Source organism: Triticum dicoccoides, chromosome 1A, assembly GCF_002162155.2.
Source record: "Triticum dicoccoides isolate Atlit2015 ecotype Zavitan chromosome 1A, WEW_v2.0, whole genome shotgun sequence".
Taxonomy (NCBI): Eukaryota; Viridiplantae; Streptophyta; class Magnoliopsida; order Poales; family Poaceae; genus Triticum; species Triticum dicoccoides.
The window spans coordinates 563,962,193-563,976,665 of NC_041380.1; the positions used below are offsets into that span (position 1 = coordinate 563,962,193).

Sequence of the window (14,473 nt, forward strand, 5' to 3'; positions counted from 1 at the left end):
GGGGGTTCTGTAGAGTATGTGGCTTTACATGTTGTTGCTCTGAAAATACCTCTAAATAAGTCACTAGCTCTAAAAAGAGTGTGTCGACATATAAATCTGCCTATGTAGAATTCTTTTAATAACATAGACTGTCTGTCTCTCTAGAGGCTTCCTTTACTCATGATGTATATGAATGAAACAAAATAGTAAATGTCAGTATGCCTAGGAAGGCAGGACCATGCATCAAGAAACAACTCATGGCCTTGAATGCAGATATATTCAGCCGCAATAGCTTCGCCGGCGTCCTCCGACGACGACGGGAGGAAAAGACGGGGGGAGAGCGGCTTAGGCCAACTCCATCGCACGACTTTAAACGGACATCCGATTTGACCAGATTTTGTTCCTTTAGGGCAGCAATGGGTTTGCCTATGTCCGCGTTTGTTCGATGGATCGTGGATGCGCCCAACGGGCGGCCGCACCCCAAAACCTGTCTGGGGTGGACATGAATAAAAAAATATAAAAACTTAAATAAAATGACTAAAAAAGTAAATAAACGCAGTTAAAAAATATAAAACATATATATGGGTTACGGCCAGAAAACGGCTCAGTTTGTTAGTCCACTTAAACGGCCCAGTTTCATAATTAACTTAAATTTTTTTTAAAAAAAAACGCCTCCCGCGCGCTCCTGCTGCGCCCGTCGATGCCGTGGCCGTCGCTGTCTTCACTGGCCGCCGGTGTCGTCGTCGTCGCTGACGAGGTCGATGTAGTCTGGCGGCGTCCACAGGTGGGCCGGCAGTCCGTGGTGCACGGGGGCGGCAGGCTGGAAGGTGGCTGGTGCCTGCACCACCTCCTCCCGAGGCGAGGCCTCCCGCTCCGGCGACCGCGGCGGCGTGGGGCACCAGTTCACGGCCCCCAGGGCGTCCGCCATCTGCTCAGCGGAGCACGACCAGCTCCACCCCTGGCCCACCAGGTCAGGGTGGAACGCGGCCACCGGCAGCTCCTGCACCACCTCCTCCTTCGGCACCATCTCCAGCTCGGGGATGGCGACGTCGCCGGCCACGGAGAGGGCCGTCATCTCCTCGAGGCCCTCCCATTGGCGCTCGTCGTGCGTGTGCATGGAGTCCTCCAGCACACGCGCCATGAGCCGGGCCTCCTCCTCCGCCGTCATGCGAGAAGGTGGGGGTGGCGATGGAGATGGCGACGGCGACGGCGTGGGCGTCAGGTCGCGCACCCGCGTACGCCCCGCGCGCCTGGGGAGCCGCTCGGGGCTCACGTGGCCGCCGCGGCCCCGTCGACGTGCCGGTGAAGAACGACGCCCGCCGCATGTCGTGCTCATCGCGGAACCAAGTGCCCCACAATGGCGAGTCGGGGGCGTACCTCTTGTCGTAGTAGAGGTCGTCCGGGAGGAGGCGGCGGCGGCGCTGGATCTCCTGGCGGCGGGCACGGCCACTCAGCGGGACGGGCGGGATCGGCACGCGGTTGGCCGACAGGTGCCAGTTATTCGAGAGGTGGACGTCGCTCCAGGGAAGCGGCGTCCTCGTCTCCCAATAATGGCGGCAGACGGCCGCCTCGATGTAGTGCCGGTCGCGCTCGCCGGCGGCCGTGGGCACGATGGAGAAGGCGGGCGGCGCGGGGGGCCGACGTGGTGGCAATGGCGACGCGGGCTCCTCCTTCTTCACCGAGCCGCGGCGGCGTCCCGACGAGGAACCAGCCTCGCGGTCGTGCTTGCCTTTGCGGCCATAGTTCCATAGCCCCATGGCTGCGGGCGGCCGGCCGGCGAGTTTTTCGCTAGAGTTTGGGACTGGGGCTGTCGGGTTTCGAGGAGGCCGTGGGGGTGGTGTGGGGCAGTGTGGACAACGACCGGTCCACGGTTCCCAATTAAAGAAGGACGACGACCTTTCGATATGCGCATGACAGGTGGGCCCGCCCGCTCGTGCGCATTGATGTGGGCGGGTGGGAGGTAGGTGGCCGCCTGCCACGCGGCCCCGACGCGGACGAGGCGCGCGTCCGTTTGGTGTCGCGACCCAAACCGACACAAGTTTGCGCTTGAAATGGATCGGCTCAGACACAAAACGGATCAGATGGGTCTGAGCCGTCACGCGTTGGGCCGTCTTGTTTGTTCATTTTACCCCAAACAGACGAGGCCGAACGTCACGCGGTGAAGTTGGCGTTAGGCGAGGGAACGGCGACGCCGCCCATGTCGCCCATCGCCCAGGAAGAGCGACATGGGGGCAGAGCGTTATTTTCCATCTATCAATCAATTTGTCACTGACAACCAGATTCCAAAAAGAATCTATAAATATACTCCAGTGTTAATTAATCTTTTATCTCCTGCAAAGGAAAAGCCCTGTTTTTCTTACTCAAAAGGTCACACAGTAGTACTCCTAGTTTGCTCAATGCCAGAGCAGATCTTGTCAGCTAAGATCCCAAGTAATATCTCTTAAGTACCTACACATCATACGATAAGTAGTACTGGTAGTGGTCCTTCTGCTAGAGAACATAATGTAAATTGACAGTATGAAAATTTGCATGTACTGTGAATTCAATTGAAAATTCACATGAAAATTCTAAAGCATTAACTAAATTTTCTGTGTGAATTGACACAAGTCTTCTCTTGAGTGAAACTGCTAGTGCTGTACTCAGCATGTGAAGGTCAGCATATGACACTGATATGTTAACTAAGGGACTCTGAATGTTAGCATGTGAATATAATAAGATTTAGGAACTTGCTGTTGAGATTTCAGAAGCAAAGCTAAAAGAAGAAGCATCAGGAATTACTGTACACCTTTTCAGCAATCTGATAAACATTAAACTAAGTTCTTGAGAGGGTTCAATCTGAGCTAAAATAAGTTGAGTAAAAAACAACCACAGCAATCTGGGAAGTGCTGGAATATTGTGTCACCTACAGATAGTGTTTTGTTCCTAAGTTCTTAATTTTAGACAATAGTGGCGATCATAGTGTTCTGTTCAATATTGGAATTGGCTAAAATAAGCTCTGAATTTTAAATAATTTGAATAATTTGGAATATTACGGCTATGTTCTACCTCACCAAAAGAGATCAAAAGTGAAACATCCAGGAGCTAACTGAGTTCAGTCAAAATTCAGTTAAATTTGCTACTCCATTAACTGTCAAAATTCAGTAAATATTCTGAACCCTGGATAGATGCAGACGTCGTGCAGCCACAAGATACATGGATAGATGCAGACGTCGTGCAGCTGACGACGAGAAACGTGGAGCGCGCGGCCGCCGCACACGAGAAGCCCACGCGCGCACCACCAGTAGTCCAGTAGATAACGCACGCGCTGATCGCAACACACCAAGATCGCAATGTCTGGTGCCGCTGACACAGCTGCGGCCGCGGCCGTCGCCGCCGTGGCCGGCTCGTCGGATCCCGCGGCGTTGCCGCTCAGCGGGCGCGTGGGCATCGTGACCGGCGCGTCGCGCGGCATCGGGCGAGCCATCGCGGCCCACCTCTCGTCCCTCGGCGCGAGCGTCGTCCTGGGCTACGCGGCCGTGAGGGCCGACGTGTCCGAGGAGGCCGGCGCGCGCGCCCTCTTCGACGCCGCCGAGTCGGCCTTCGGCTGCGCGGCGCCGCACATCATGGTCGCCAACGCCGGCGTGCTCGACGACAAGTACCCGTCCCTCGCCGACACCACCACGGCCGACTTCGACCGCGTGTTCGCCATCAACACGCGCGGCGCGTTCCTCTGCCTCCGCGAGGCTGCCAACCGGCTGCCCCGCGGCGGCGGCGGCCGGATCGTGGCCGTGACGTCGTCCGTTGTCGGGTCGAACCCGACGGGGTACTCCGCCTACACGGCGTCCAAGGCGGCCGTGGAGGCGATGGTGCGGACGATGGCCAAGGAGCTCAAGGGCACGCGCGTGACGGCCAACTGCGTGGCTCCCGGGGCCACGGCCACGGACATGTTCTTCGCCGGGAAAAGCGACGAGACGGTGAGGCGGACCGCGGAGACGAACCCGATGGAGCGGCTCGGGGAGGCCGGCGACATCGCACCGGTGGTCGGGTTCCTCTGCACCGACGCCGCCGAGTGGGTCAACGGGCAGGTCATCCGGGTCAACGGCGGGTACGTCTGATGATCTGTTGGCTGGCCCTGTGCCATGCCATTAGCCATTAGCCATCGCGGTGGGAGCCAAATAATGCGTCTGGAATGGATGTTGCGGAAAACTGAACAAATAAATCTTGTGGGAATTTGTGCTTAGCATGATTTACATTCCGTTTATTGATCTATCATACACGACAAGCATCAATACCTGGAATCATCAAAGTACCTTCAACAACAAAGAGCAAGAAACCACACTACAAATGGACCATCGGCCTTACAATTCGTATGGCAGTGATACACACGAAAACTACTACTACTTGCTTATCTCAAACCTCATTCATTCATACAATTCATATACAATGTTTGCATTTCTAATACACATGAATCAGATGCCGTTGTAGATTGTGCTGTTTCACCGGTCAGCTCCTTGTAGCTCTCGGGTTGGCTTCCTTGAACCACCGATGCTTGAGCACTTGCTCCGCCGTGAGCCTCTTCTCCGGGTTGCATCGCAAGAGGCCGCTCAAGACCTCGAAACCAGCCTCTGATAATGTCGGCGGGCCTTTGATCCTAGTCTCAGTGGGACAGGGGAATTTGTTGCGCAGAAAGCTTCCTGGCTGGCATCCGCCGGGCAGACGACGTCCATCGTATCCCGACCACTCTTTGATGTCAGCCATGCCAATAAGGTCCAATATTTCACTGAGGTGCTCCGTGTCTGACCTTCCATGGAACGGGTGCTTGCCGGCGAGGAGCTCAGCCATCATGACGCCGAGAGCCCATGAGTCGATACGCTCGTCATAATCCGTGCACCCAAGGAGGAGCTCCGGAGCGCGGTATCCCTTCGTCCCGACCGGGTTGGAGTAGGGCGGCTCATCGGCCATACTACACGACAATCCCAGATCGCAGATCTTGAGGTTCCCACGGCCGTCGACAAGCACGTTCTCGCTTGAGGTCGCGGTACATGAACCCGAGACGATTCATCCTCCTCTCGCCGGCGAGAAGCTGCCTCATGAGCAGGCGAACCTCCAGCTCGGTGTGCCTCCTCCCGAAGCGGACATGCTTCATGACGTGCCTGAGAGTCGGCCCCACAAACTCCATGGCGAGGAAGGCCTCGCCGCCGAGGTGGCCGGAGGCGCGCGGCTGCACGATGGATGGGTGGCCGCTGCACGCCTCGAGGGCGCTGACCTCGCTAGCGAAGTCGGAGAGGTAGAGGCCGACGTCGCGGCCGTGAGCGCCGTTGGTCCGGAGGCACTTCATCGCCACGATCTCTCCCGTGCGGCGGTCCCTCGCGCGGTAGACGACGCCGAAGGTTCCCGCGCCGAGCACCTCGAGCCGGTGGTAGCGGCTGGCTGTTGGGGAGTTGGAGTCGATGCTGGTGGCCGCTGCTTTTTGACTCTTGCGCGCTGCCGCCGGTGTGGCCGTGACGGCGTCGTCTGGGGCAGCCACGCCCACGGCCGGCGGCGTTGAGGTGGACCATCCCATGTTGCGGCGAGGAAACTCGTGGAGATGGATGGCCTGATCGATCGGCAACTAGAAGCTAGCTAGACGGAGGTAGGGAGGGAGAGATTGGTTTTGGTTTCTGATCTCACAAGGCCGTATGCGTATGCCATTGCCAATGTATATGTAGACGGAGAGCATGTACGCTAGCCTGCATTTCCATGTACGACTCGGTGATGGAATTCTATTCAAACTCGGACAGAAGGGAACGGCTGGACTGGAAGGCTCATGCATGTGCATGCTGGGTTCATGCAGTCATGCACCCAGCCAGCCGGCCATTACTCGTACGTAGCGCGCGCGTGTACATTATACTCTATACGTGCGAATTCTATTCAAACTCGGACAGACAGGGATGCGCACAAGTTGTTAAGCGGACGCATATCACGTTTACTCCACGACAATTTGACGTACGCACGGCCTCAACTAGACTACTCCTTTTCAACACCGCAAGCTCGACTAAGAGCATCACCAACAGATGCGGGCTAGCGCGATGCGCTAAAAAAAGTATACAGCGCCGAAATAGCGCTTTTACAAGCGGGAGGTTTACCAGACGTACAAAACCACAACGTCTAACCTAGCGGACCCACGTGCAGCTGCCCACGCGCTCAAGCCGGCGCCTCAAATTTGCAGCTCCGCTGCCCGCATGCACTAAATTTGCAGCTTCGTTTTTGTCCGTGCTCTATTTTACAACTTTTGTTAGAGCGTTATTTTTGATCATGCACGCACTATATAAAAATCTTTTTCAGCACGCGTTTTATATAGCGCGTCTGTTGAAGATACTCTAAAGAAAAACACTCAAAGCGGCCGGCCAATGCATGCCATAATGTGTGTGCGCGTCTCGTGCGGCATATGCATGCATGGACCGGTGCACTCCGTCATTAGCAAAAAAAAGGAGCACTTAACCAGATTCAGTTACCTTACAGCATCCACAGCGGGTTGCCCAAACCCGTCTCAGACGCCCGGTAAAACCCGACCTAGACGGATGTTTCAAACGTCCGAGCTAATCAACACTCCTTATATTCAGTTCAAATGTAGGGCGGATATAAGGATGGGATGCTCGGACGCGTCCGTAACGTCGCACCTGACAGGTCTACCTCACCATATATTGCACCAAATTCACCCCCTTGATTTAACGGATCCATTTGCTCTCTCCCCTCTTCTTCCTTCTCCGCGTTGGACGTCTCGCAGCTCCGCCGTCACCCTTACTTTGTCTAGAACAAAGGCTCGCAAAGAACCTGGCTTTGAATTAACAAAGCCATCAACCGGTCAGGAGTTACAACAAGCACCCAAATTACAACGGTCAAACCGGTACAATGGGGAACACTAAAGAGCAAACCCGAACTACATCCTCCATATTGCAGCTAATGAAATGAAAATAAAAACTACATCCTCCATATTGCAGCTAATGAAATGAAAATAAAGATTACTACTCCCTCCATTTCAAAATAGATGACTCAACTTTGCACTAATTTTAGTACAAAATTAAATCATCTATTTTGAAACGAAGAAAGTACTTGCTAGAGGCCAAGCACTCCACACTAAGATCATAGGAATCAAGGACGAAGCAGCAGAGCAGGACATTTCCACCGTCGAAAATGGACCTTGCTTGAAGCGTGCTGGCGACGTGGAATCTCCATGATCGAAATGGCTATGATGCCAAATGTGAACTACTTTCTCTATTAATCATTCAAACGAGTTCATCGTGTTGGATCTATCCTCCCACATATCTCGGTAGCTACAGTGTCTTGGCCGAGGCCACCTACTTCTGTTCCAAGTCACAGCTCACGACATACACATGTATTTGAATGAGACTGTTACATCCCGATTAACGGAGCCGGTCTGGGCCTGCAAGCCAATGAGGAAGGTTGTGACGATGAGTGGGCCTAAGGGCATCTCCAGCCGTTCGGCCCCTCAGGGCGCCTAAATAGAGCGGCCTGGGGGCGTGCCGGCGCCAGTTCGGCCCCTGGGGGCGACCTAGCTCCCAGTCACGCCCCCAAGCGCCGGCCCCAGGATGCGGGAAATTTAAACTTGGTCGTTCCCGCTCTTAAAAGACGCCACAAATCCGGCGATCGGACGTAGCCTGGCGTTACAAAAAACAGAGTGCCGCACGCCGCAAGTTCGCGTGTGCAATGATTCACTCGGCGGGGTCGGCTCCAGGCGTTGGCGGAGTAGGCGTGCGCGGGCTCGGCGGTGTCGGAGCTGCTTTGGTGCTGGGCTGTGTCGGCGCGGTTTCGGCACTGCTGGGCGGAGATGTAGAGGCGTCGTTCGGGCTTGGCGTCCGTGTGGTCGTGGGCGCGGGAGCTTGTGTCGTTGGCGTCGTTGGCGTTGCCGTCTGCATCTGGTTCAGGATGAGGCCGCGCTCCGCCATGTACCATGCCCTGAGCTGCTCGTCGTTGCTCTGGAGCATGTCCGCCCCGCCCATCAGAAAAGCCATGTCGGTGTTCCTCTTTTTCGCGGCGACGTTCGTCCGGAGCAGGTCGAGCTTGATGGCGCTGTTCTTCATCAGCGACGACCACCGCGCCTCGGTCTTTTCTTCACGTAGGACGGTCCGGGCCTGGGCGTCGGCGAGGCAATGCTCGATGGACTCCTGCACTTGCGCGGTTGCCGTGTCGGCGTTTTTCCCCTTCTTTGCCAATTTGTGGCCGTCCGGCCGTCCCTCTGACGCGCCCGGAGTCGTCGCGTTCGGCTTGTCTGTCTCCTTGGCCTTGTCGAAGACACGTCGGACTTCCGCCCACTTCTCGCACTTGTCAATGCGCTTGTAGACGTGAAAGTGCTTGAAGTCGGCGTCTTGGTTGTCGCGCCGATACATGGTGAATATACGCAGCAGCTGCGCGAAGGAACAAACAGTTAACGGGCGGCGGGCGTAGACGACGAAGAGATGCGGGCGAACAGCGTGCGTACCCGATCCTCAACGCTGGCGCCGCTCTCCGGTCGAGCCGCGACCTCCTCGACGATTCCATGTCATTTGTTGCACGTCAACTGGATACGCCCCCAATGGTTCGCCATCGCCTTGGAGCCGCGCTGCATATAGACGCCTTTGAAGTACGGGTCGACGAGCTTCCGCTCGTCGAACTCGGCCTTGATGCGGTCCCAGTACGTCTCCAAGCTCTGGTTCGCGCCGGTGGTCGGGTCAAGGCAGACGACTTTCCATGCTTCGGCGAGGCATTCCTCCTCCTTGGACGTCCGCTTGATGCGCGGTTCGCCTGACCTAGCCGCCCGCTTCTTCTTCTTCTGGCGCCCCTTCGTCAGAACAGGAGTCGGCTCCTCCTCCTCCTCCTCCTCCTCCTCGGGTTCCTGCGCTTTGTGCGTGTCCTCGCCATAGACGTAGCCGAGCTCGGCCTCCATGTCGCCGCTGAGATCCACTACCTCGTCCTGGGTGGCGAACCCGGGAGATGCGGCGGCCGCGGTCGATCCTGTCGCGATGATGTCGTCCATATCGGCTCCTGTGTCATCGGTGTCGCCGAGGTGCGAGAAGGGCAGCGGTCCACGGCGGAGATGGGGCGTCGGTGTGGACGCGTAGGCGGCGGGCGGCGAGTAGTTGTATGGAGGGTACTGCACGCCGACGAAGGCGGGCGAGGGTGTGCGCGTCGCGGGGTGGCCATGGGGGAAGGTCACGTTTGGGTTGAACCCCCCGTGCGCGTCGCCGTCGGCGTAGCCGGGCGACAACGATCCCCATGGAGATCCGACGCCTTGCTGTCCCCAGGGCGCGTACTGGGCGTGGCTGACGACGGGTGGATTCATCATCCCCGCGTGATCGACCGATGAGGAAGACGCCGCCGCACGCGCCGCGTTGTCGCGGGCCTTCTTTGGCAATGGCCCTGTTCCGTCGGTCGGTGGTGACTGTGTCGCGTCGCTGAACTTCCACCCTCCACTCGGCGCTCGACATGCCCGGTGGCTTCGATGGCGGCGCCCTGGGCTTCCTCTGCTTCGGCTGGGCCACAGTGCCAGTCGTGGTTGCCGCCGCGCGCGGCATGGCGTACTTCTTCGGCGGCATGGCGACGACTGGAAGGCGAGCTGGAGGGGGTTTGGCGGGAGAAAGGGAGGGAATGGCGGCAGGAAGGCAAGCGAGCGGGAGAGATGCGAGGGAAAAGCGTCAAGAAGCGGCGGAAAAAAGGCCCTCGGGTCGCCATCAGGGCGGGCTCACGCGCCTTTTTCGCTTGTGCCGGCTCCCCAAGCGCCCCCCAGGGCGCCGGGTTCGGCCTGGGTCCGCCGGCAGCAGTTTTGGCCCGAGCCGGCAAAAAACGGGCTTCTAGGGACGCGACTGGGCCCTTTTTTTGGCACTGGCACGGCAAAATCATCTGAGAAGGGCCTGTTAGGGGCGCGGCTGGAGATGCCCTAAGCCTTGGCCCACGAGCTGAATCTTCGCCTTCGCGCTCACTGTCTTGATCTTCAGTAATGTCAGTTGAGACAGGTGTGCTAAAAAAATCGTTAGGGAGCCCGCAAAACTAAGTGGTTGCACACGCGTGGGTGGCCACCTTTCACTGCTCGAGACCTTTGACCCTGGTTTTGTGGGCCTTCAAACATAATGTCCGCTTAGAGCATCTAATAATAAAAGATGCAAATTTAAAGATGTAAAATAGGAGGTGTAAAAATTTACATCTAAAAAGAAGGCAACTCTAACAGATAATATATATTGAAGATGTAAAAGAGCAACTTCAATAAATGATGTATATTTGTGATGTAAATGGAGTTGCTCTTAGACAATTAACATCACCTTTGTTGGTCTTAAACTTTTTACCTCTCCCAACAACTACACTTATGTGGCCCATGTGATCCTTGATAAGCGTGCCACATGATCCTTGTTGGTAATAGTGAGAAGTGTCGCCATCAGCTATGGGGACTTGAGGAGCTTTCAGATAACAATATCTTATAATTTTCTCTCTTTTCTTTTTGCAAAGATTCCCAGCCAAAAGAACAAAAGTGACAAGCTTACAGAGAGCCTAACTACAAATCCCAACTCTCCTAACCATGGCTTCCTCCTCCCACCAAGAAGAACTCCATGAACAAGGCCAGGAAGACGAAGAAGGGGAAGACCACGACCAGCATGGCGACCAAATCACCGCTCCACTTCGTATGCCGGCGGAGCCACAAAAATCGTCGGCTCAGTCGTTTTCTGGGCGTGGACTGGAAGACGATGGCTGACGTTGCTTAACTTCCCGTGCAGTGCAGCCATCAAGTTCGCCGGAGGAAGGGGAGGAATGGGGGGAGGCAGAGAACTCGCCGGTGGAGCAGGTGGCGCTGACGGTGCCGGTGGGAGACGACCCGTCGACGCCGGTGCTGACGTTCCGGATGTGGGTGCTGGCCGCCACCTCCTGCGTGGCGCTCTCCTTCCTCAACACCTTCTTCGGGTACCGCAAGGAGCCGCTGGAGATCACGGCCATCTCGGCGCAGGTCGCCGTCGTGCCGCTCGGCCGCCTCATGGCCGTGGCGCTGCCCGAGCGCGCCTTCTTCCGAGGCCGGCGGTGGGAGTTCACGCTCAACCCGGGGCCCTTCAACGTGAAGGAGCACGTGCTCATCACCATCTTCGCCAACGCCGGCGCCGGCAGCGTCTTCGCCATCAACCTCGTCACGGCCGTCCGCGTCTTCTACGGCAAGCCCATCTCCTTCTTCGTCTCCCTTCTCGTCGTCCTCACCAGCCAGGTTCGTACTTCCTAGGCTCATAGCCTTCAGTGGTGGAGTGGAGCATGAATGAACTGGTACTCTGCTCCGCCATGCATGTAGGTGCTGGGGTTCGGGTGGGCGGGCATATTCCGGCGGTATCTTGTGGAGCCGGCGGCGATGTGGTGGCCGTCCAACCTTGTGCAGGTCTCCCTCTTCAGGTATTATCTCTGAATCTGCGATAAGTTAACAGTACCCAGTAACAAATACTCCTGCAACATCAAACAGAGTGTCACAGTTTTCAATGTTATCACTTATCAGAGCAGCATCATATACTGTTGCATCCTTATTCAATAAAGTGTCGAAGCATATTATTGCAGTTTGCAAGCATATAATTTCTTATACGTAGGTACTCCCTCCGTTCCAATATAAGAGTGTTTAGATTACTACTTTAGTGATCTAAATGCTCTTATATTAGTTTACAGAGGGAGTACCAACTAATGAGTACTACTGATGTGTTTATGAACAAGTAACTTACAGATTCATGAATCATGATACATATGCTGATCAGGGCACTTCATGAGAAGGAACGAAGGCGCAAAGGTGGCACCACGCGCACTCAATTCTTCATGGTGGCATTCGCGTGCAGTTTTGCCTACTACATCTTCCCAGGCTACCTGTTCGAGATGCTCACTTCCATTTCCTGGATCTGTTGGATCTTTCCCACCTCCGTAGTCGCTCAACAGCTCGGCTCGGGCCTCCACGGCCTTGGCATAGGTGCAATTGGGCTTGACTGGTCATCCATCTCCTCGTACCTCGGAAGCCCTCTCGCTAGCCCCTTGTTTGCCACTGCCAATATCGCTGCGGGCTTCTTCATCTACATTTATGTTGTCACGCCCATCACATACTGGTTTAAAGCTTCCCTATCTTTTCAGATGGTCTCTTTACGGCGACTGTCAGAAATACAACATCTCTAGTACTGTGGATTCCGAGTTCCACTTCGATGCAAATGCCTATGAGAAGAATGGTCCACTGTACATAAGCACCTTCTTTGCTGTCAGCTATGGCCTTGGTTTTGCTTGCCTGACCGCAACGATTGTCCATGTTCTCCTTTTCCATGGAAGGTATGTAATTTCACTATGTGCTTCCTTTGTCCTTTGAGCAAAAGTAGCGAGATATGCGACTAAACTTGCAATATAATACTTGTGTCCAGTGAAATTTGGCAGTTAAGCAAATCAGCTTTCCAGGATAGAAAGATGGATGTACACACAAAGCTTATGAGGAGATACAGGCAGGTTCCTGAATGGTGGTTCATTTGCATCCTTGTCGCCGGTGCTGCAATCGCCGTGTTCACTTGTGAGTACTACATTGAGCAACTTCAGTTACCCTGGTGGGGGATACTGCTTGCATGTGCCCTCTCCATTTTCTACACCCTTCCAATTGGAATCATTACAGCAACAACCAACCAGGTATATATGAACTCCAAACATGAATTAACGCAGATGGATACTATATGCATGTCTTACAGCTCCAGGTTTGAATATCATCACGGAGTACGACATCATGGGTTTCTTGTATCCTGGACGACCTGTTGCAAACATGTGTTTCAAGGTATATGGCCACGTTGCCCCTCGTCAAGCTCTAGCATTTCTGCAAGATTTTAAGTTGGGCCACTACATGAAGATTCCCCCAAGGACCATGTTTATGGCTCAGGTCAGCTACTACACTAGTCACATGAACAATGATCATTACTTGTCCAAGATAGTCACATTTAATTTTTCCCATTGTATCAATTGTACGTGTCCCTAACTAAAAGTGAAGTTATTGAAAATAACAGGTTGTAGGCACTTTGATATCAGCATTTGTGTACCTTGGAACAGCATGGTGGATGATGGACACAATCCCCAATATATGCAACACCGAGCTCCTCCCAGCAGGCAGCCCTTGGACCTGTCCTTACGATCATTTATTCTACGATGCATCAGTCATACGGGGCCTTATCAGCCCACGCAGAATATTCGGTGATTTAGGAACTTACTCTGCTGTGAACTGGTTCTTTTTGGGCGGTGCCATCGCTCCCCTCCTTGTCTGGCTTGCACACAAGGCATTCCCAGGCCAAAAATTGAGAATATTCTTCTTTGTATATAAATAAAGATTCAGAATATTCACTAAAGGTCTGCATTTAGAAAGAATAAAGAAGAAATCCCCCATGACAGTTTAAATTTGGGTACCTGGCTTTTAGCAAGTAAGGCTTTAATGTCAAATCTTGTTTGGATGGCAAAATCTTTAATTGCGTAGTAACATCAGTATGAAGGTAATGCCTTGCACATTTCACTTGCTAAAAGCCAGGCACCCAAATTCGAATAATTCGAGCAGAAAACATTGCCTTGCACAATTATTTAAACAAATAAAAACAAAATTGGATACAAGTAGAAGGTTGCAATTTGCATAAGAAAAATCAACTGTTCTACGGCAAATATTAAAATCTATCACTTCTTTCAATTATTATCTAGATATGAGGTACTCCCTCCGTAAACTAATATAAGAGCATTTAGATCACTATTTTAGTTATCTAAACGCTCTTATATTAGTTTACAGAGGGAGTACTATGTAGCAGTGCATTTGGTAAACACATTCCTTGTGTTCAGGGTGATAGCAGAATGTGCACCACTGATGATAGGAGGTAACGATGATACAGTTCTGCAAGCTTGCTGTATGAGTCTCGCCTTTTATAACAAAACCATAATACCATGAAATTGGTTTACCTGTTGCCATCATATATAACTGGGTAAACTGGAGAGTTCACAATATATGCAAAAATTTCTTCAACTTCATGTCTGACTGCCAAAAGAAAGTGTAAGGTATGAGTGACCAAATATATGTACAGAGAGAGTATTTAAGGAAAATCAGAACTCAACACCAAGGGTGCAGAACTTCAGAAAATTGTACTGTAGTTCCCACGGTCACAAGTAAAAATATTAACTGAAGCAACGGCACTATAACCTGTGGCATGGCTACTTACTCTGCAGAAATCCATCAATGCATCCGCTCTGAACTTTTGCTCCTGAACCAATGCTGGGCAGATGGGGATCCGGCAGCATTGCACAGCCGGAGGAGATGGGATCCGGCGGCGGGGCGTGCAGGGTCGGGGAGGGCCGCGGCGGCCAGAGGAGGAGATATTTTTTTTTCGGAGGGCCAGAGGAGGAGATGGGAGTCAATTCCATCGAAATCAGACCAGGCAAAGCTCCGTAACGGCACAATCCTAATTTTGATCATCCATTCTGTGTTTTGTCTTTCAGTTTTTTCTGATTTTTCGTTCTTTTTTCATTTTCATTTTCA

At 53.6% G+C, this 14,473-nt stretch overlaps 1 protein-coding gene and 2 pseudogenes across 1 annotated transcript; 2 read left to right on the forward strand and 1 right to left on the reverse strand.

Annotated features, from left to right (window-relative positions):
• The first annotated feature begins 3,269 nt into the window (after window positions 1-3,269).
• On the forward strand, window positions 3,270-4,201 carry LOC119290818 (NADPH-dependent aldehyde reductase-like protein, chloroplastic). The gene has a single exon (XM_037569470.1). It carries the CDS (start codon window positions 3,309-3,311, stop codon window positions 4,071-4,073), a length of 765 nt encoding a protein of 254 aa, XP_037425367.1. The 5' UTR covers window positions 3,270-3,308; the 3' UTR covers window positions 4,074-4,201.
• Window positions 4,202-4,351: 150 nt separating this feature from the next.
• Window positions 4,352-5,521, reverse strand: LOC119290808 (annotated as a pseudogene).
• Window positions 5,522-10,459: 4,938 nt separating this feature from the next.
• On the forward strand, window positions 10,460-13,348 carry LOC119290828 (annotated as a pseudogene).
• Window positions 13,349-14,473: the final 1,125 nt, after the last annotated feature.